Source organism: Silurus meridionalis, chromosome 29, assembly GCF_014805685.1.
Source record: "Silurus meridionalis isolate SWU-2019-XX chromosome 29, ASM1480568v1, whole genome shotgun sequence".
Lineage (NCBI taxonomy): Eukaryota > Metazoa > Chordata > Actinopteri > Siluriformes > Siluridae > Silurus > Silurus meridionalis.
Window position 1 is genome coordinate 3556062 of NC_060912.1, and position 16608 is coordinate 3572669.

At 38.6% G+C, this 16608-nt stretch overlaps 1 protein-coding gene across 1 annotated transcript; it reads left to right on the plus strand.

Moving 5' to 3' along the window:
• Positions 1-846: 846 nt before the first annotated feature.
• LOC124382192 (gamma-enolase) lies at positions 847-15662 on the plus strand. Its single transcript, XM_046844343.1, has 12 exons — positions 847-1104; positions 3160-3245; positions 3372-3467; positions 3558-3616; positions 4829-4898; positions 6540-6673; positions 6895-7117; positions 7215-7412; positions 7734-7935; positions 8306-8414; positions 13368-13426; positions 14657-15662. Exons 2-12 carry the CDS (start codon positions 3161-3163, stop codon positions 14724-14726), a joined length of 1305 nt encoding a protein of 434 aa, XP_046700299.1. The 5' UTR covers positions 847-1104; position 3160; the 3' UTR covers positions 14727-15662.
• Positions 15663-16608: the final 946 nt, after the last annotated feature.

Consider the following 16608-nt stretch of genomic DNA (forward strand, 5'->3'; position numbering starts at 1 on the left):
TGCCCATTTCCAGAGAGACATACATTTATCTCTAAAACGCATTTGATTTGTAGCTCATAGGCCCAGCTAGGTGGTAATGGGATTCAAACTCACAACCTTCTGATCCAAAGTTGAACATCTTAATCGCTGAGCTACCACTTTAGAGAAAACAATGGCAAATTCGTTAGAAAAATAGTCAATTACATCAAGTCAGAGGGATGGAAGGTCAGTTAATCATGAGATTAGAGACAAAAATTAATTAATTATAAAGCCATCTCTTTGTTTGCGATTATGAATGTGTGTGTGTGCATGCAGCTGCTTGTCTGGTGTCAAGGGCACTGTGGCTTCTTCAAATGGTCATGCCATTATTGCAGGCGGTTTAATTACAGTCGCACTCACATTCATTGCTATGAACTGTATAATGACACGAGCAGCATGAGTGGGGCCTTTTCCAGCTCCTGGGTTTTTAATACTATATATATATACATTTTTAAAATTATTTATTTATTTATTTATTTATTTATTTATTTATTTATTTTTATATTTATTTTTGAAGTGATCCGATCCAGTAGTCTCAAATTATTTTAGGATGACACAATCTAAATCCAATGGGATACACAGCTGTGTAGAAATAAAGGACTAGATTTCTCCATGTTTTATTAGACTCTAATGATGCAGCAGTTAATATTAGTTGCACCTGCTCTCTCTTTCTTTTTTTCTTTCTCTCTCTCTCTCTCTCTCTCTCTCTCTCTCTCTCTCTCTCTCTCTCTCTATTTCTCTGCTCCATGTATTTATATCACCATACCCCAGTTTATCATGCAGTATCTTGCCTCCTTCTTTCCCTCCTCCTCCTCCTGAATCCCTTGTTCCATCTCTTTCTATTTCTCCACTCCTCTGTTTTTCAGTAGCTTCCTCTGACTCATCCTTTCATCCCCTCCCTATTGTATCACACGTTCTCTCCCCTTTCTGTGTTTTTCCTTCTCTCTCTCTCTCTCTCTCTCTCTCTCTCTCTCTCTCTCGTTCACCCATTGGCTCGTTTTCTCTCTATCCATTTCCCCCTCCACCTGTCTCTTTGCTCAGGGTTTTCTGCCTTGACTTGGACTTTGTGAGGGTTTAAACGCACAGGTAAGCACTCTGCTGATTCAGTTCCTTTCTTTCCATTTCTTTCCTGGATTCTGTCATCCTTTGCTTCATTGCTGGTGTGCTTGAGTGAGGACGTAAGTGTGGAGTCTAGATGATGCTGCACTGTGCATCCTAGATACATAGCGGAATTCTCGGGTTTGCGCAAATGTGTATCTGTGTGTGTGTGTGTGTGTGTGTGTGTGTGTGTGTGTGTGAGTGTGTGTGTGTTGAGATCCTTGAGATTTTTGCGGTGATTTCTTTGCAAGAGTTTGTGCATGTGCATATGGAAATATAAGAAAAACGATGTGTGTGTGTGTGTGTGCGTGTGTGTGTGTGTGTGTGTGTGTGTGTGTGCGTGCGCGTGAACTGGACATTCAGTGCGTCCGTCTTTTTTACGTCACGCGTCAGTATATGCGCATATCTTATTGTGGAACGGAGAGAATGGATATTTAGTCTGATTGTAAAAATCCTTATTCGACTAAGATCGAACGATGTCCATTATTTCCTGTCCATCACCTCAACCTCTCCTGCTTCCTGTACTGTATGAAGAAACCCTCAGGCGTAATAACGGTTTTGCGCACTCCACGCCCCGAGCATTGGGGTCGTGCTGCAGTACAGACGCACAGAAATGTCGTGCATCATCTCGATTATGTAACGCACGACTCCACTGGAAGTGGCCAAGACCTAAAAATCTGCCTGCAGAATCCGTCCTGTCTCAATGTCAAAATAACACACACTGTATACACACAGTGCACATGCATTTATCCATGCCCTATTCAAAGCTCCACTGAAGAAGGGAAAGTCATTGGGTTCAGCCACCCAGATCCTTAAAATTGATCCACAGCTCTGTTTGAGCTAAAGCAGTGCCTCTGTGATATATTTATATATATAGATATATATGCAGTACCTACACTAAGACGTTTAGGTCAGCCATTTTGGTCTTTGGTTACAGCATTTGCTCGAAGCATCCTACATCCTCATCAAATGGATTTCTCAGATGGATATTTGAAGTCGTTCGTGAGCTGAAAGTCATTAGTGAATGTCAGTCAACGCATCGCCGCTTTTTAAGTGGCTCTCAGGTTTCCGAAGCTCTCAAGACCCATCCCCACACTGCTCGAGGCTCAGTGCTGCAGTTCCCATCCCTTCTCCTCTATCAGCAGTCTATCACCAGGCTGCGACATATCATATGCTCTGCATCGCTGTGTGAGGATCGTAATTAACATACTTGTAACAGACTTGTGATTTCACACTGAGATCATAACCCTAATTTGAATGACTATGACTAAAAGCTACACCGTTTGTGAGTCTTTAGAACCATAAATGGGTCGAATCTGCAGTGCTCTCAATGCATTCGGCATGAAATGCTGATGATCAAGGGTTTTTAAATACCCACAGTATACCCTGGAATGTCTTATGCTTTATTTCAGTTTAATCGCTATTAAACAAACTGATTTAGCATGATGCAATGTGCAAGTAACGGATAAAGATTTTGGCTTTCTGGCCTCGATTAGATAAAAAATTCCATTAGTTATATGTATTGGGGTATAAAAATCTTGCCCAACCCACGAAAACTGGTCTATTTGCCATTTAAAATACAAAAAAAGACGGTTGTAGATACACATTTGCACATTTGTCCCCTGCTACTGATCTAGTTGTGACAACTAAGCCATCCATGAAGGCGCTAATGTGGGGTTGTTAAATGTAAGACTTGGTAATAAGCCCTCTACACGATGCACTACTCAGTAATTTGGCTGGTATTGGCTCAGGGTGAAAGGAGCACTCAAGTGCAGTGATTCTTTGGTAAATGGTCTTGAATTTTCTTTTTAAAGGGATCCAGGCTAGCTCTATGCAGCACCGATGCTCAGCGACTTTTCTTCAGAAAGCTCTTCATTTTAAGCATCTCTTAAAGATCTTATTAGATGGTTGGTCTCTTGGATTTGGCACTTTTTTCTGTCCTGTTATTCCTGGCAGAAAAATTAAAATGTTGCATTGGCCAAATAATTTTCTGGATCATGAATCATGTCTGTTACTTTGTCTGTCTAATCTGTTTGTCTGTAGGATGTCCATTGTAAGCATCATTGCCAGGGAGATCCTAGACTCCCGGGGCAACCCCACAGTTGAGGTGGACCTAAGAACTGAAAAAGGTAATTTATAATACTTACAGTATTAAAATTCAAAATTAAGAGCATTTTTCCAAAAATATTGTTGTGTGGCTTAATAACTGGCCATCCATTTGGTCTCTTTTGCTCTTTTCCTCTTTCTCAATTAAGGATTGTTCAGGGCTGCTGTTCCCAGTGGAGCATCTACTGGCATTTATGAAGCTCTAGAACTCAGAGATGGAGATAAGAATCGCTTCAAAGGCAAAGGTGAGTTAAAAAAAATGCCTAAAATATTAGACAGTGCATTTAATTTATTGTATTTTTTATGTCTAAGTTTTGTTCTTGATATTTCCTTAGGTGTACTCAAAGCTATTGGCCATATCAACGACACTCTTGGACCTGCCATCATTGAATCTGTAAGAAGATAACAGTCACGATTTCGACACATTAAAAATCGGTTTAAATTTACTTTTACTAATATTTTCAGTGACATAATAAACGTAAATAATATAATATATGACCAAAACAGTATAATATTATATCTGTATATTTGTAATAATATTTTAACAGAAGTACATTTGAATGCACAATATAATGTGCAGTTAAATCATTGGCGGGTCGTGAATTTTCCGCCTGAACCAATCCACCTCTTAATACCATCATTATGACTCCATGGCTATAGAAAACATCAATATAAAACCAAAACGCAGTATAAAAGAGCGCTGCATCACAGACAGGTATCTCATGCAGTGAGTGTGAACAGACGCCACAGCTGCACTGCCTGCATACATCGAATTTATACACATACAATATATAGATATTAAGATATTGATTATGTGTTATTGTGCAAATTCTACCGGAAAGAAAACGCAAAAGTATAAATGGTTCATGAAAAACGTTATCAACTGATTTGCTTGTTTTGGCAGACCTTTTCTTATAATGTCCAGGTTTTCTTAAAAAATAAAAAAGTAACTGTCCTTGTAAGTGTATCTGCCACCAAATCAGTTTCTTGGTTGTGGTATAAAGAAAACCCCAGCTATAAAATCCACATGAATATATTTGAGCTTGCACAGTTTGCTACAGATGCGGTTTGCGAGTTCTGACTAGTGCGCTTTCTGACCATCCAGTCAAAGCATGTGAAAATGCAGACGTAATTGGATGCCTTCTAGAGGGCCTTAGTGTCGCAAATTCGCAATTTGATTGGTTAAAGCGACAGCCTGCGAGCAGCATTAACTGCAAGAGTTGTTCAGTGTGAAGTCATTGTGAATCACTGACTTATATTTTATTATATTTTTGTCCAAAATTTAATTTATTCAGGTGAGATGCTTCTAGAAAACTTCTACCTGTTGAATTGGCAAAAACAGTCACAAACCCATCAATACTGAAATCCAAACAATAACAAACGATGTTGCAATTATTTAATTTATTTAGGACACATGTACTTAAAATATGCTTATGAGAATATTTCCACACATACCTGAAATTATAGTTATATTTTTAGATGTAAGATGATATTTGTTCATATTTTTTTATTATATTTTCAAAATGAAAATACAGTGCATTAGGCAGTGTTTTTATTATATTTGATAAGGTTTGGAATTGAATCTGGATTATGGTGTGATCTGCAGGGTATCAGCGTGGTGGAACAGGAGAAACTGGATAACATGATGATTGAGATGGATGGCACGGAGAATAAATGTGAGCCAAGACCAATAACCACCTCATAAACAACATACAAATAATACAAAACTTGTATTTGTAAACAGGAATTTACGTTTTCTGTGAGGTCTAATTACACCATTGGATAACATTTTCTATTAGATGGAACATTCTTTTTTTAGTTAGTTGCAATAAAAAGCTTGAATTCCACAGTTTACAAACACTAGACATTTTTAGTCAATTAAGCGGATCAAAATTTAAATTTCAAAGTTTTTACCTGATGGATGAAAAACTCCCTGAGATGGTATGAGGAAGGAACCTTGAGAGAAACCAGACTCAAAATTGGACCTGTCCTTATCTGGGTGGCACAGAAATGTCCACTCATTACACTTCCATCATTGTTGAGGTTTTGTGTTCAGCACTTGTGGACGGTAAAGAAGTAAATGTAATTTCCTACTCTACTTAAAATGCTTTTTTGTGCATCTGTACCTTGCTAAAGAATTTTCCATCAAATATCTTACTTTTAACTACATATTGAGAACTCAGTTGTTGCGTTTTTATTTATGAGTGGATAAAAACTGGTCAAACAAACAGCAAGCCACCAACCAGGGTCGAGCGCACGCACTGTTTTGATCTTGTTTTGATTGCAGCTTTGGTGGTATCTACTTATCACCAACATACAGCATCAGTTCAACAGCAGGCAGAACATTTAGAGAGGAATAAATGATAGAAGAAACTCCTGACTCGAACTTACACCAGTGGCCTTATTTGTGCGATTTTTTGAAGTAGTTGAAAAGAACATTTTGGGCTCATGATAATTTGAATAGATATCAATCAGTGTTTGACTCATTAATTCCATTCTATTAATTGATTTGTGTTCTATGAGTAACATTCGAGTCTTTTCACATGAACTGAGTTGATTAAGAAAAAAGTCTTGTGTCAAAAATGATAATAGGAACATTATAGCCACAATAAATAGTCCATTGGATACTTGGATACATTTGAAGGCAAAAACCTTTGTACTTTTACTCAAGTCAAATTTTAAAAGGGGCACTTTTACTGGAGTCAGATTTTACCTAGTGTATCTCTACTTTAACTCAACTACATGATTTGTATACTTCCTCCACCACTGCTATTCAGTGGGCCCTTAAATACAGAACTGTACATGCAGACTGCAGTCCTAAGCATTTATAGCAGACTGCTGATATTAATTACAGTACAAATATATCCATTTTACTTTGGGATGTTCTGCTATTGAAAAATAAGCCAAATTTTGGTGGTAATGTTTGTTTGGATATGACCGTTTTAAGTATCTTACTTCAACACTCAACTTCGGGGGTCCCTGGTGGTCTAGTGGTTAGGATGCGGCGCTCTCACCGCTGCGGCCCGGGTTCAATCCCCGGTCGGGAAACCAACCCCAGCCACTCTTAGTGCTGGTCCCAAGCCCGGATAAATGGGGAGGGTTGCGTTAGGAAGGGCATCCAGTGTAAAAACATGCGGATGATCCCCTGTAGCAACCCCTAATGGGAGAAGCCGAAAGAAAGTATTATACTTTAACACTCAACTTCATAGCAAGTGTATGATATAATAAGTCACTCAACTTTAGATGTTTATTTTGTTAGTTGCATTTATTATATTTGTAATGTGAAGGATAAGAGCAACAGTTTTGTATCCCCACAGCTCAGTTTGGTGCCAATGCTATTCTGGGGGTGTCCTTGGCGATTTGCAAGGCTGGAGCAGCAGAGAAAGACATTCCCCTGTATCGCCATATTGCCGACCTGGCTGGAAACACTGAGCTCGTGTTGCCAGTTCCTGTAAGAAATTGACCTCATAATTATAGTCATAATTTACTTAACTTCATTTAATGCAGTTATCTGTAATGTACACTAATGCCTAATGGTTTTAAAGAACTAGTCTAATATCTGTGAACAAAGTACACACATTATTACACTTGCGTCCTAATCCCTTTTCTCCACCTTTCTAGTTTTTAGCTCATTTTTGTGTGTGTGCTTCAGTAAATCTTGTTTGTTTGCAGGCCTTTAATGTGATCAATGGTGGATCCCATGCTGGAAATAAGCTGGCCATGCAGGAATTCATGGTTCTTCCTGTCGGTGCAGAGTCATTCCGCGATGCTCTGCGTGTCGGCGCTGAGCTCTATCAGACTCTGAGGGGCGTGATCAAAGAGAAGTACGGACAGGATGCCACTAATGTGGGTGATGAAGGAGGTTTTGCCCCAAATATCCTAGAAAACAGTGAAGGTGTGCTATTTTTATGCTGTCGATGTTCTTTTCAACAATGAATAAAAAACCTCACAGTTTTAGCTGAAATCTCTCTTTTTTGTTTTGTTCTCCTCAGCTCTTGAACTGATCAAGACTGCCATAGACAAGGCAGGATTCACAGACAAGGTTGTGATTGGGATGGACGTAGCTGCTTCCGAGTTCTACCGTGATGGGAAGTATGATCTCGATTTCAAATCGCCTTCAGATCCTGAACGGAACATCTCCAGCGAGAAGCTTCTAGAGATCTACCAGAGTTTTGTCAATGACTTTCCAGGTACTGAATAATTATTAAATGATTTATATATTATCACTTTTGAGACCCATCCTATAGTTTGTTCCAATTCGAGTACTCCAATTTATATTTATTGGCAGACACACTTATCCAAAGCTTTTTAATTCATTCATACAACTGAGCAGCTATTGGGTTAAGGGCCTTGCTAAGGTACCCAGGAGTGCCACATCGGCTAGGGTTTGAACTTATGACCTTCGGATCCAAAGTCCAATGCCTTAAATACCTCCCAATTGATCACGTTAACATCTCTTTAACCTAATATTGTAATATTCCATTAATATTAACGCTGATTTCCACTTGCAGTTGTATCTATCGAGGACCCATTTGATCAGGACGACTGGCCAGCATGGACTCGGATGACTGCTTCTGTGGGGATCCAGATAGTGGGTGATGACCTAACAGTTACAAACCCAAAAAGGATAGAGAAAGCTGCAGAGGAACGTGCTTGCAACTGCCTGCTACTGAAGGTCAACCAAATCGGCACAGTCACAGAGGCCATCCACGCGTAAGTCACATTCGCCTGTAACATGGCTTTACGACATCGCCAGTCAGTTTCCTTCAGTGTGGAGACTTTTGGATCTTTGGAATACTTATTCGTTGTGGTTCGGTCTTGAGTCAGCTTTCTGTGTTTCAAGATGTTGGGGTTAACGGCCTGCCCAAAGGTCAGCCAGTGGTTTCATGGTGCTTGAATTGGAAATCACAACCTTTCAATAATTATATACATATTTTCAGTGTCCCTGTCAAAAATGGTACAACTGACTAATTCCAATCCTACTGGATTTCTGAATCATGTGATCCATTCATTTAATTTCAGATTTATCTTACATCCATTATCCATTTGATGGTTCATAAATATATAACACTTTCTTTCCTAGGTGTAAGCTTGCCCAGGCTAATGGCTGGGGTGTGATGGTCAGCCATCGCTCTGGTGAGACAGAGGACACATTTATTGCGGATCTGGTAGTTGGGCTCTGCACTGGACAGGTAGTAATTTTTCTAGAGAATTATATTTGTGAATGTCATTTTGATGCTTGGATAATAAAAGAGATTAATACAAGAGTCTGGTTCAGACATAGACAAACAATGTAATAAATCATCATCGGATTAGAATATTATATTATATTTATTGACTCCATAGTCAAATTGTTTGGTTGCAGTCACTCACAGTAAAATTAAAGTGAAGATTTAAGTCATATGTAAAAAAAAAGAACATTTAAATGTACATGTTAAAGATGTTAAGTTACTGTTTATATTAAGTGAAATGAAATTTGTAGCAGCAAAACAGATGACAGAAATTCAGACTACAATATTATACAACATTTTTCTAGGGGTGTAACGGCACATTAAATTCACGATTCGGTTCAATTTTGCTACAGTTAGGGGGAAGAAATGCAAAACAAAATTGCTTGTTTTTTTTAATTAACGCAGTTTTAAAATTTGTGGGTATCCTGGTGGTCTAGTGGTTCGGATGCCGCGCTCTCACCGCTGCAGGCCCGGGTTCAATCCCCGGTCAGGGAACCAACCCCAGCCATTAGGGTTGCACAAGCCAGTGCACTCTCAGTGCCGGTCCCAACCCCGGATAAATAGGGAGGGTTGCGTTACGAAGGGCATCCAGCGTAAAAACATGTGCCAAAGCAAACATGCGGATGATCCGCTGTAGCGACCCCTAATGGGAGAAGCCGAAAGAAAGAATGTTTTTTAAAATATTTTTAACATTTGTGAACATCAACTGTTTACATTTTTAAAACAATTTGAAATAAAATGCCTGCTTGATTTAAATACAAAAATATATAAAAACATAATAGAATAAATCAAATTGATGATATAGACAATTTATTATTATATTGATTAAATTGATAATATTAATTAGTAAAACAATTAATTGATTAATTAAATTAATGATTGTAAAAAAGTAATTTAATTGTTTACATTTCCTAAACCCTATTTGGGTAATACAGATGTGTACATAAATGTGTGTGCGTGTGTGTGTGTGTGTGTGTGTGTGTGTGTGTGTGTGTGTGTGTGTGTGTTTTTACATTTAACATAAATCTTTCTAAAGATATGTTTTTCTTAGCTGTTCTACTTATTTCAGCACACTTGAACAAATGTCTTCATTTCTTTCCATCCTTCATTCATTCACTCCCCTGATGTGTGGAATTGTCAGGATTTTCTCCTTTTAAGAGAAATTCATGAAACTGTAAATAAAATTACATTCATTATTTATTATATAAACATTATTAAATTACATTAAAAAAACGCAAAATAATTCATATTGCTTGACTGTCGTAAAAATGTTGCCAATGACATGAAGTGGCAGCGATTTTGCGCATGCATAAAACAAAATTGTGTTTCTGGTATGAATCGAGTAGCTACAGTGACATTGTGCTCAGTGCGAGGTGGAGACTAAACAAACTTGCGGTCCTCCACACACTCGTGAGGGATCTCAGATTTTAACGATGTTCCACACACAGAAAAAAGGATTTGGTACGAATGCTCCCTAGTTATTGCACATGTATGCAACAATTATTATTTTTAATATTATTATTATTATTGCACTGAAATTATTGCACATAATTGCCCAGGATATTAACAATATATAAGCGTGGCATGAAAACCTATAGCTTAAAAACTCAATAATCAAGAGGCTACAACCAGCGAGTGGCTCAAATAAAAAGGCCATTATGAATTGCAGTCAGTAAAGTCAATAAAGTGCAACAATAACCAATAATGAGTGTAAACTTTTGCATGTGGAAGAGAGAAGATTGCACTAAAGTAGAAGTCTTTCCTAGGATTAGCATGCCAGAGGTCCAACTTGGCATAAAGACACACCAGATTGTTCATTCATTTTAAAGCACCTAGTATGTCACATATGGTGTATATGATAATCATAGTGCAAGCTGAGGTCCTGACACACCTAGCAGGATAATGTAGCTAAAAAGGGAGAGGCAGATGGCAGTAGTTATGATGTCACTCCGGACACAGAACAGTGAACAACAACAACCACAAGCTCTTCTATTATGAGGGGAGTCTCATAGCAAAAATGTAATTAAATAGATTGTTGTCACTGTACGCAAAAGGCCTGCTGACTAGTACAGTTTATACAGTCCTTGGTACATAAATGAAGTAGATGCGAATAACAGTATCTCATTTATACAACTGAGCAGTTGAGGGTTAAGGGCCATGCTCAGGGGCCCAGCAGTGGCACAGCTTAGAGATGCTGGGATTTGAGCTTACAATTTTTTTCAAAATTTCCCTTTACTTCAACATTATATCACATATATAGATGTAGATGTAGAGGATAGTGGGGTATGGAGACAGATGATCTGCTGTGGCGACCCCTAATGGGAGATGCCAAAGAAGAAGTAGAAGAAGAAGAAGACTGCTGAATGTAAAGTTTGAGGGAGTCTGTGCCCCCTGTAGCCACAGATTCCTCTTTTTGGATGAAAGCAGAGCAACCTGATGGGGTCGGTTACTGTTTATCAACTTCAAAGTTTGATACGTTGTGCATTCTGAGATAACCAAACGAATAGTGATTAATTGAGTCATCGTAGCCTTTTTATGTGAACCAAACCAGTCTTGCTACACTACTGTTATAAAAACTGCTGTGTACACAAGGTCAGATTTTCCTTAAGTCACAGGTCTTCTGGTGAGGCATCAACATGTGACCAAGTGACTTGCCCAGGATTTAAAGTACAATGTATAATTTTGTGGACTCCGTGTACGCTTGAGTGCACATTGTCATAAAAAATAAAAAAGCAGGACATAGCAAATACAAAGAGACTCAGTCAAGTTGCAGTCAATAACATTTGCAATAATACAAAATAAATTCAATTTAAAAAGAAATACAAAAGGGAATCCTTCTTTTAATAGTATTTTTAGACTTTTAGACCCCACTGTATGTATATCAGAGAGAAAGAGAAAAGCTTGCACTAGGGATGTTGCTTGTGTCTGCAAAAAAGGACAAACTATAATTTACAGTGATGCCACGGTAATTTACTTCTGTATTTGGAGCAATTAGACAGCCAACAAGATCTAACATATAATCAAGTAGTGTCTAGCAGCTTTTCAACCAAGTAAGAACATCTCAGCATTTATCAGAGAGAAAAGGAAAGTACGTGCATAACAGTTAACAATGGAAGGCATCGATTTTAAAAAAGTGTGCATCGGTTGACATTTGTTGACATTTGTATTTAGATGCAATGTTTTCAATATATTTGCGTAGATAAAAAAATCCGTAGATGCACCATTATTTTATTCATAAAAAGTGGCCAATCATTTGTGACTAATATTTTCAATGTAAGTTGATTTCTCGTTGCTAAACAATTTCTCAAGCGCTTTCTCTCAGCACCACTGCTGCTACGTGAATATCACAACACTACGTATCACACTACATGTCCTGAGAGTCACATAGTATAGAGATTAACATGGCAGAGGTAGAGCTGCAACATCCTGGAAAAAGAACCGTAAAAGAACGTCTGGTTTTATTTAATATTTCAGTCGATTGGCTCTGTCTAAGCCAAAGAAATAAAAGGGAACTATTTGTACCATAGAAGCACACAATTGTTGGAATGACTTGGTAGGCTGTAGATTTACAGTTTCCCTTCATTATAAGTAAGAGACTCAAAAATGTTCCAGCGGGAAAATCCCCCTTTGTAAGTTACATGTGAGGTGATCCACGGACCATCTGTGGAGTTAACTGGAACCCTGACAGCACCCCTGGTCTTCTTTCACAATATTACAGCTGGACCTTTCTAAAGCTTTTTGACTAAAAATTCTTTATAGCCATGTGTTTGTTGAACATCTCATTCCAGATTTATTTCTCCTCTCTTGTTATAACTCCTCTGGGAAGGTTTTCAGCTAGATTTTGTACTGGGGTTGAGAAAATTTGTGATTGTTCTGTTACAAGATGAGACACTGATGTTTGAGGAGGTCTGGGGTGCAGTCAGTGTTCCAGTTCATCCTAATGGTGTTCAGTGGGGTTGAGATCAGTGCAGAACACATCTTGGCACACCTGGTCACTTTGCTTTGCTTATAATTGTGTGCTTCCATTTGTTTGGGAAATAACCACATATGGGTTGTAGTCACATAAATAACCACATTTGATTCTCCCAAAATTTCTCCCACCAGTCATTTGATTCATTTCCATTGTGAATTCACCCCTCAGTAGTCATTACAGAGCACTAGTAGGTAGCTGAGTTGCTGTTTTCCATTCTCTGGTGTATGTTTAAAATCATGATCTGCAGTTCGGTGTCAGGCTTGTCCAGGTGTTTCCACAATCATCTAAGCTTCCAGTTACACAAACCACATTTTTATTAGGTTGGTGTTTTATCCGGTCAAGATTTTGATCTGTCAAAGTACAGGTGTGTGAGAGTGGAACAATAGCTAATGACTATTAATCAGAATGAGTTTTATTACCAAGTATGTTTTCATTTACAAGGAATTTGTTTTGGTGCCAAAAACTGGAAGTTGCATATTTTTATAAAGAATAACAAAAAAACAAAAAAAAAAACATAAAAAAATAAGAAAGCAGTATTGTATTTTTTAAATTGTAATATTGAACAGAAAATAAATACAAAATTTTATTGCATTCATTCTTCATTTTTAGTTATTTTATCACACAATGGGAAGCGGATCTAAATGTTTATGAGGTAGATTTCCCGAGGGAAGAAACTTTTCTTGTGCTTTTCTGTCCTGGTGTTTGGTACTCAGTAGCATTGACCAGGTGGCAAAAGTAAAAAAGTATATTTTACAATATTTTAGAATTATATTTGTGCCTTTTTCTTCACTCTGTATGTATACAGTACAGCATGTATAAATTAAACTAAAAATAAAGCAGTTTATAAAGCTACTAAAACAAAGAATTATAAAAATGTACAATGCAATTGTATTATATATTAGGTTTGTATTGAGACCATTAACATTTTTTTCTCTCCTCAGATCAAGACTGGAGCTCCATGTAGATCTGAGCGTTTGGCCAAATACAATCAGTTGATGAGGTGAGAAATTTTGCCGGTGTGCTACTTACAATCAGCTCTAGGCCATGCCCTGCTTCCACATTAGGCAAAACATTTAAATATGGTTAGCCACCATTATCTCAGAGGAAAATGCAGTCCAACAATCATAATTCTTACTATCATTGTCCCATATTGTGTAAACCTGATATACTGCTTTAAATGAACCACCACTGACAAGAAATTTTTTTGGTGTTCGGCTTTTCCCAGCAAAGCAGTGACAATGACATGATGGTAGCGGTATGCGGCAGAGTAATACTGCTCAGGTTTTTAAAGCAATATGTACACTGAGCACATTATGAGAGACACCCGTGTTAATACTCCGTCTATAGCTGTACTATAAGGGTCGTGGCTCGAACCGGGGTTGACTGCATGAGAGGAAAGAGCTCTGGTGGTTTGTCCCACTCTGTGGCGTACTTCCGGAAATAAGGCAAAAATATTCTAAATAGGTCTTGTTTAATAAATGGCAAAGCAAAAATCAGTCCACAACTCAAATCTTTAGGAATAGCAAAAATCAAAGTTATGAACACGGACTTACACAGAGCTACACGAGGTTTGAGACACAGCAAAACAAATGCAAGAAATGGACACCATAATGTCAACTGATCAAGCAAAGAAACAGACAAACGGAAAACTTTTAATGAGGTGACACTAATTCAGGTTCAATTCGCAAACGGCGTTGTTTTTAATCGTTTCCAAAAGTTGCTCATCCGCAGCAGCCCTGTACTGAGCATGAGCAAATCGTAAGACTAATCGACCTGCATTAATTCCGCCAGCCATTTATTTACTTTCTCGCTCCTTGAAATGTCATGGCAATGACAAAAAATTTATTTTTTCCCCCCAAAGCATCCGTTTTCAAAGTCCACACTGCGATGCAAAAACATCTACTTTTTAGGAGCGTGTTCAAAAAGTCACCTTTTACTGACTAAAAATGCTGTCACAGTGTAGACGGAAGGCAAAGAAAGAAAATAATACGTGTGACATGGCCTTAAAAACACTGGGTGGTGATCGGATACAGGTGGTAACAATTGGTAACAAATGAGGGACACAGGGACACAATGGCGACATCTGGTGGGTGAACAGAGGATGGCAGGCAACTAAAAAAAAGGGTAGAAACCTAAACCCCACCAATAATCCTGACATGTACAGCAAGTATAGTATGCCATTCTAAAATGTTCACAATGTCCTCTCTGTCTTGTATTTTCTGCTCCATAGAATTGAGGAAGAGTTGGGTAATCAAGCCCGATTCGCTGGCCACAACTTCAGAAATCCCAGCGTTCTGTGAGCTGTCCTGCGACTACAAAGTCCACACAACTAACACCACCAGACAGTATGCACTGACTAAGACAGATACAATCCAGACAAAACAACCGACAGAAAAGACACCATGCACTGTAACAGATACCCAATGAATATTTGCACTGAACACCTACTGACGATAACTAATCTTTTTTGACAAAAGCCCATGCACTGGACCATGTGGACAACATGCACTACAGTTGGACTGACCACGATAATAAGCTACTAATATGCATGGCAGACACTAGACATGTCTGACAGGACAGACAGCTAAGTACAGTAGAACATCCAGGATGTAGGACAGACCTACACTGACACAAAATGACCAGAGACAATGCAAAGCGATGGAGCAAAAGGGAACACACTATGTCTTGTTAATTATAGAGTAAATAAAATTGAACTTGATGCACATGAATGACTTTTATCAACTGCAAATGAAAATGAAAAAAGATTCTTGACAGACGGAGGGCAAGAGCTCTTGGTGCATGTAGAGATACAAATCAAGAAAGGAAAGAGAAAAAAAAACCAGACCCTGTCAAAGAGATGGACCATCAGCTTACACAGATAAACACACACACTCACACACACACACATACACACACACACACACACACACACACATAAAAGTACACACGCTCACATTTGTGTGGAAGTTTCTTAACCTTTCACTATCTTGACACTTTACTCCTTTCCTCTCTTTCTCTGCTGTTCCCCCAATCCTTTACTTTCTTGATGTTTCATTGTCGCTGTCCTAGTTTCCTTCTGCCTTTGGTATTATTGCACACTTGGTCCACCATGCTTGAATTCCTTCGCTATTTCTCTATATGTGGAATCACTGTGGTAAAAGTGAAGAAGAAATTGATGGAATAAACAACATGCTTGCCATAAAAAATGTTATGAATTAAAGAGATAATTTACCCCACTTTGTGTTGTTTGTTGCTGAATAACAGGAGACGTGTTTGGTATACGGGTGAGTGTGTGTGTGGGGGTTAAAGAGAGAGAAAGAGACGTTTTCTGTAAGAAAAAATAGATAAAAAACACATCGTCCACCTTTCTGCTCAAGAATGCATTGATTTCAAAACTGCAAGTCATCAGTCACTGTAGTATAAAGTCAGTGGGTGGTGCAACTAGCATTCCAAAAATCAGGAGATGGATCACATGTGCTCTCCTACCTTCACTTGTAGGATCAATTATTATAGTAATGGCTAAATGAATGCTAATGGTGATTAATTAGTGGAAAAGCCATTGAAGTATAAAGTAAACAAATGCACACAGTGAACACGAGGTAATGGAAAGATTTATTTTATTTCTGAAACATAGAATGACACATGAAAGATTCCCTGGTGGTCTAGTGGTCCCCAGTCAGGGAACCAACCCCAGCCATCAGGGCTGCACAAGCCTGGATAAATGGGGAGGGTTGCATTAGGAAGGGCATCCAGCGTAAAAACGTGCCGAATCATGCATCACGCTGTGGCGACCCCTAATAGGAGAAGCCGAAAGAAAGTTTTAGAATGACACATGAGCTGATTCTTCAGGAGAAATCTCCAGCTGAATCATCATCACTGCCCTGACCACAAAGAGGTGAGGTGGGCGCATAATCATGTCCACCAACACTGATGCATGAAGCGACGCTGGCACTATCATACCCTGGAGAATGGGTAGAGTAAGGATGACAGACAACGTTTTGAGTAGAAGAGTCAGAAACTTTAGGAACGCATACAAGACGGAACGAAGGCCAAGTTCGTGGGTCAGGAGCAGATGTGGAAGACACCAAAGTTTCCAGCACGAAATCAGCCGCCACGTGCGAGAGTAGAAATTGACCGTCATTTTATTGAAGACGACGCCTTCAGATGAGTGACGCTGTGCCG

Coding starts and splice junctions, on each gene's coding strand:
- LOC124382192 (XM_046844343.1), top strand. CDS start 3,161: ATGTCCATTGTAAGCATCATTGCCAGGGAGATCCTAGACTCCCGGGGC. Junction 3,617..4,828: donor GACCTGCCATCATTGAATCT/GTAAGAAGATAA, acceptor TGTGATCTGCAG/GGTATCAGCGTGGTGGAACA. Junction 6,674..6,894: donor AGCTCGTGTTGCCAGTTCCT/GTAAGAAATTGA, acceptor GTTTGTTTGCAG/GCCTTTAATGTGATCAATGG.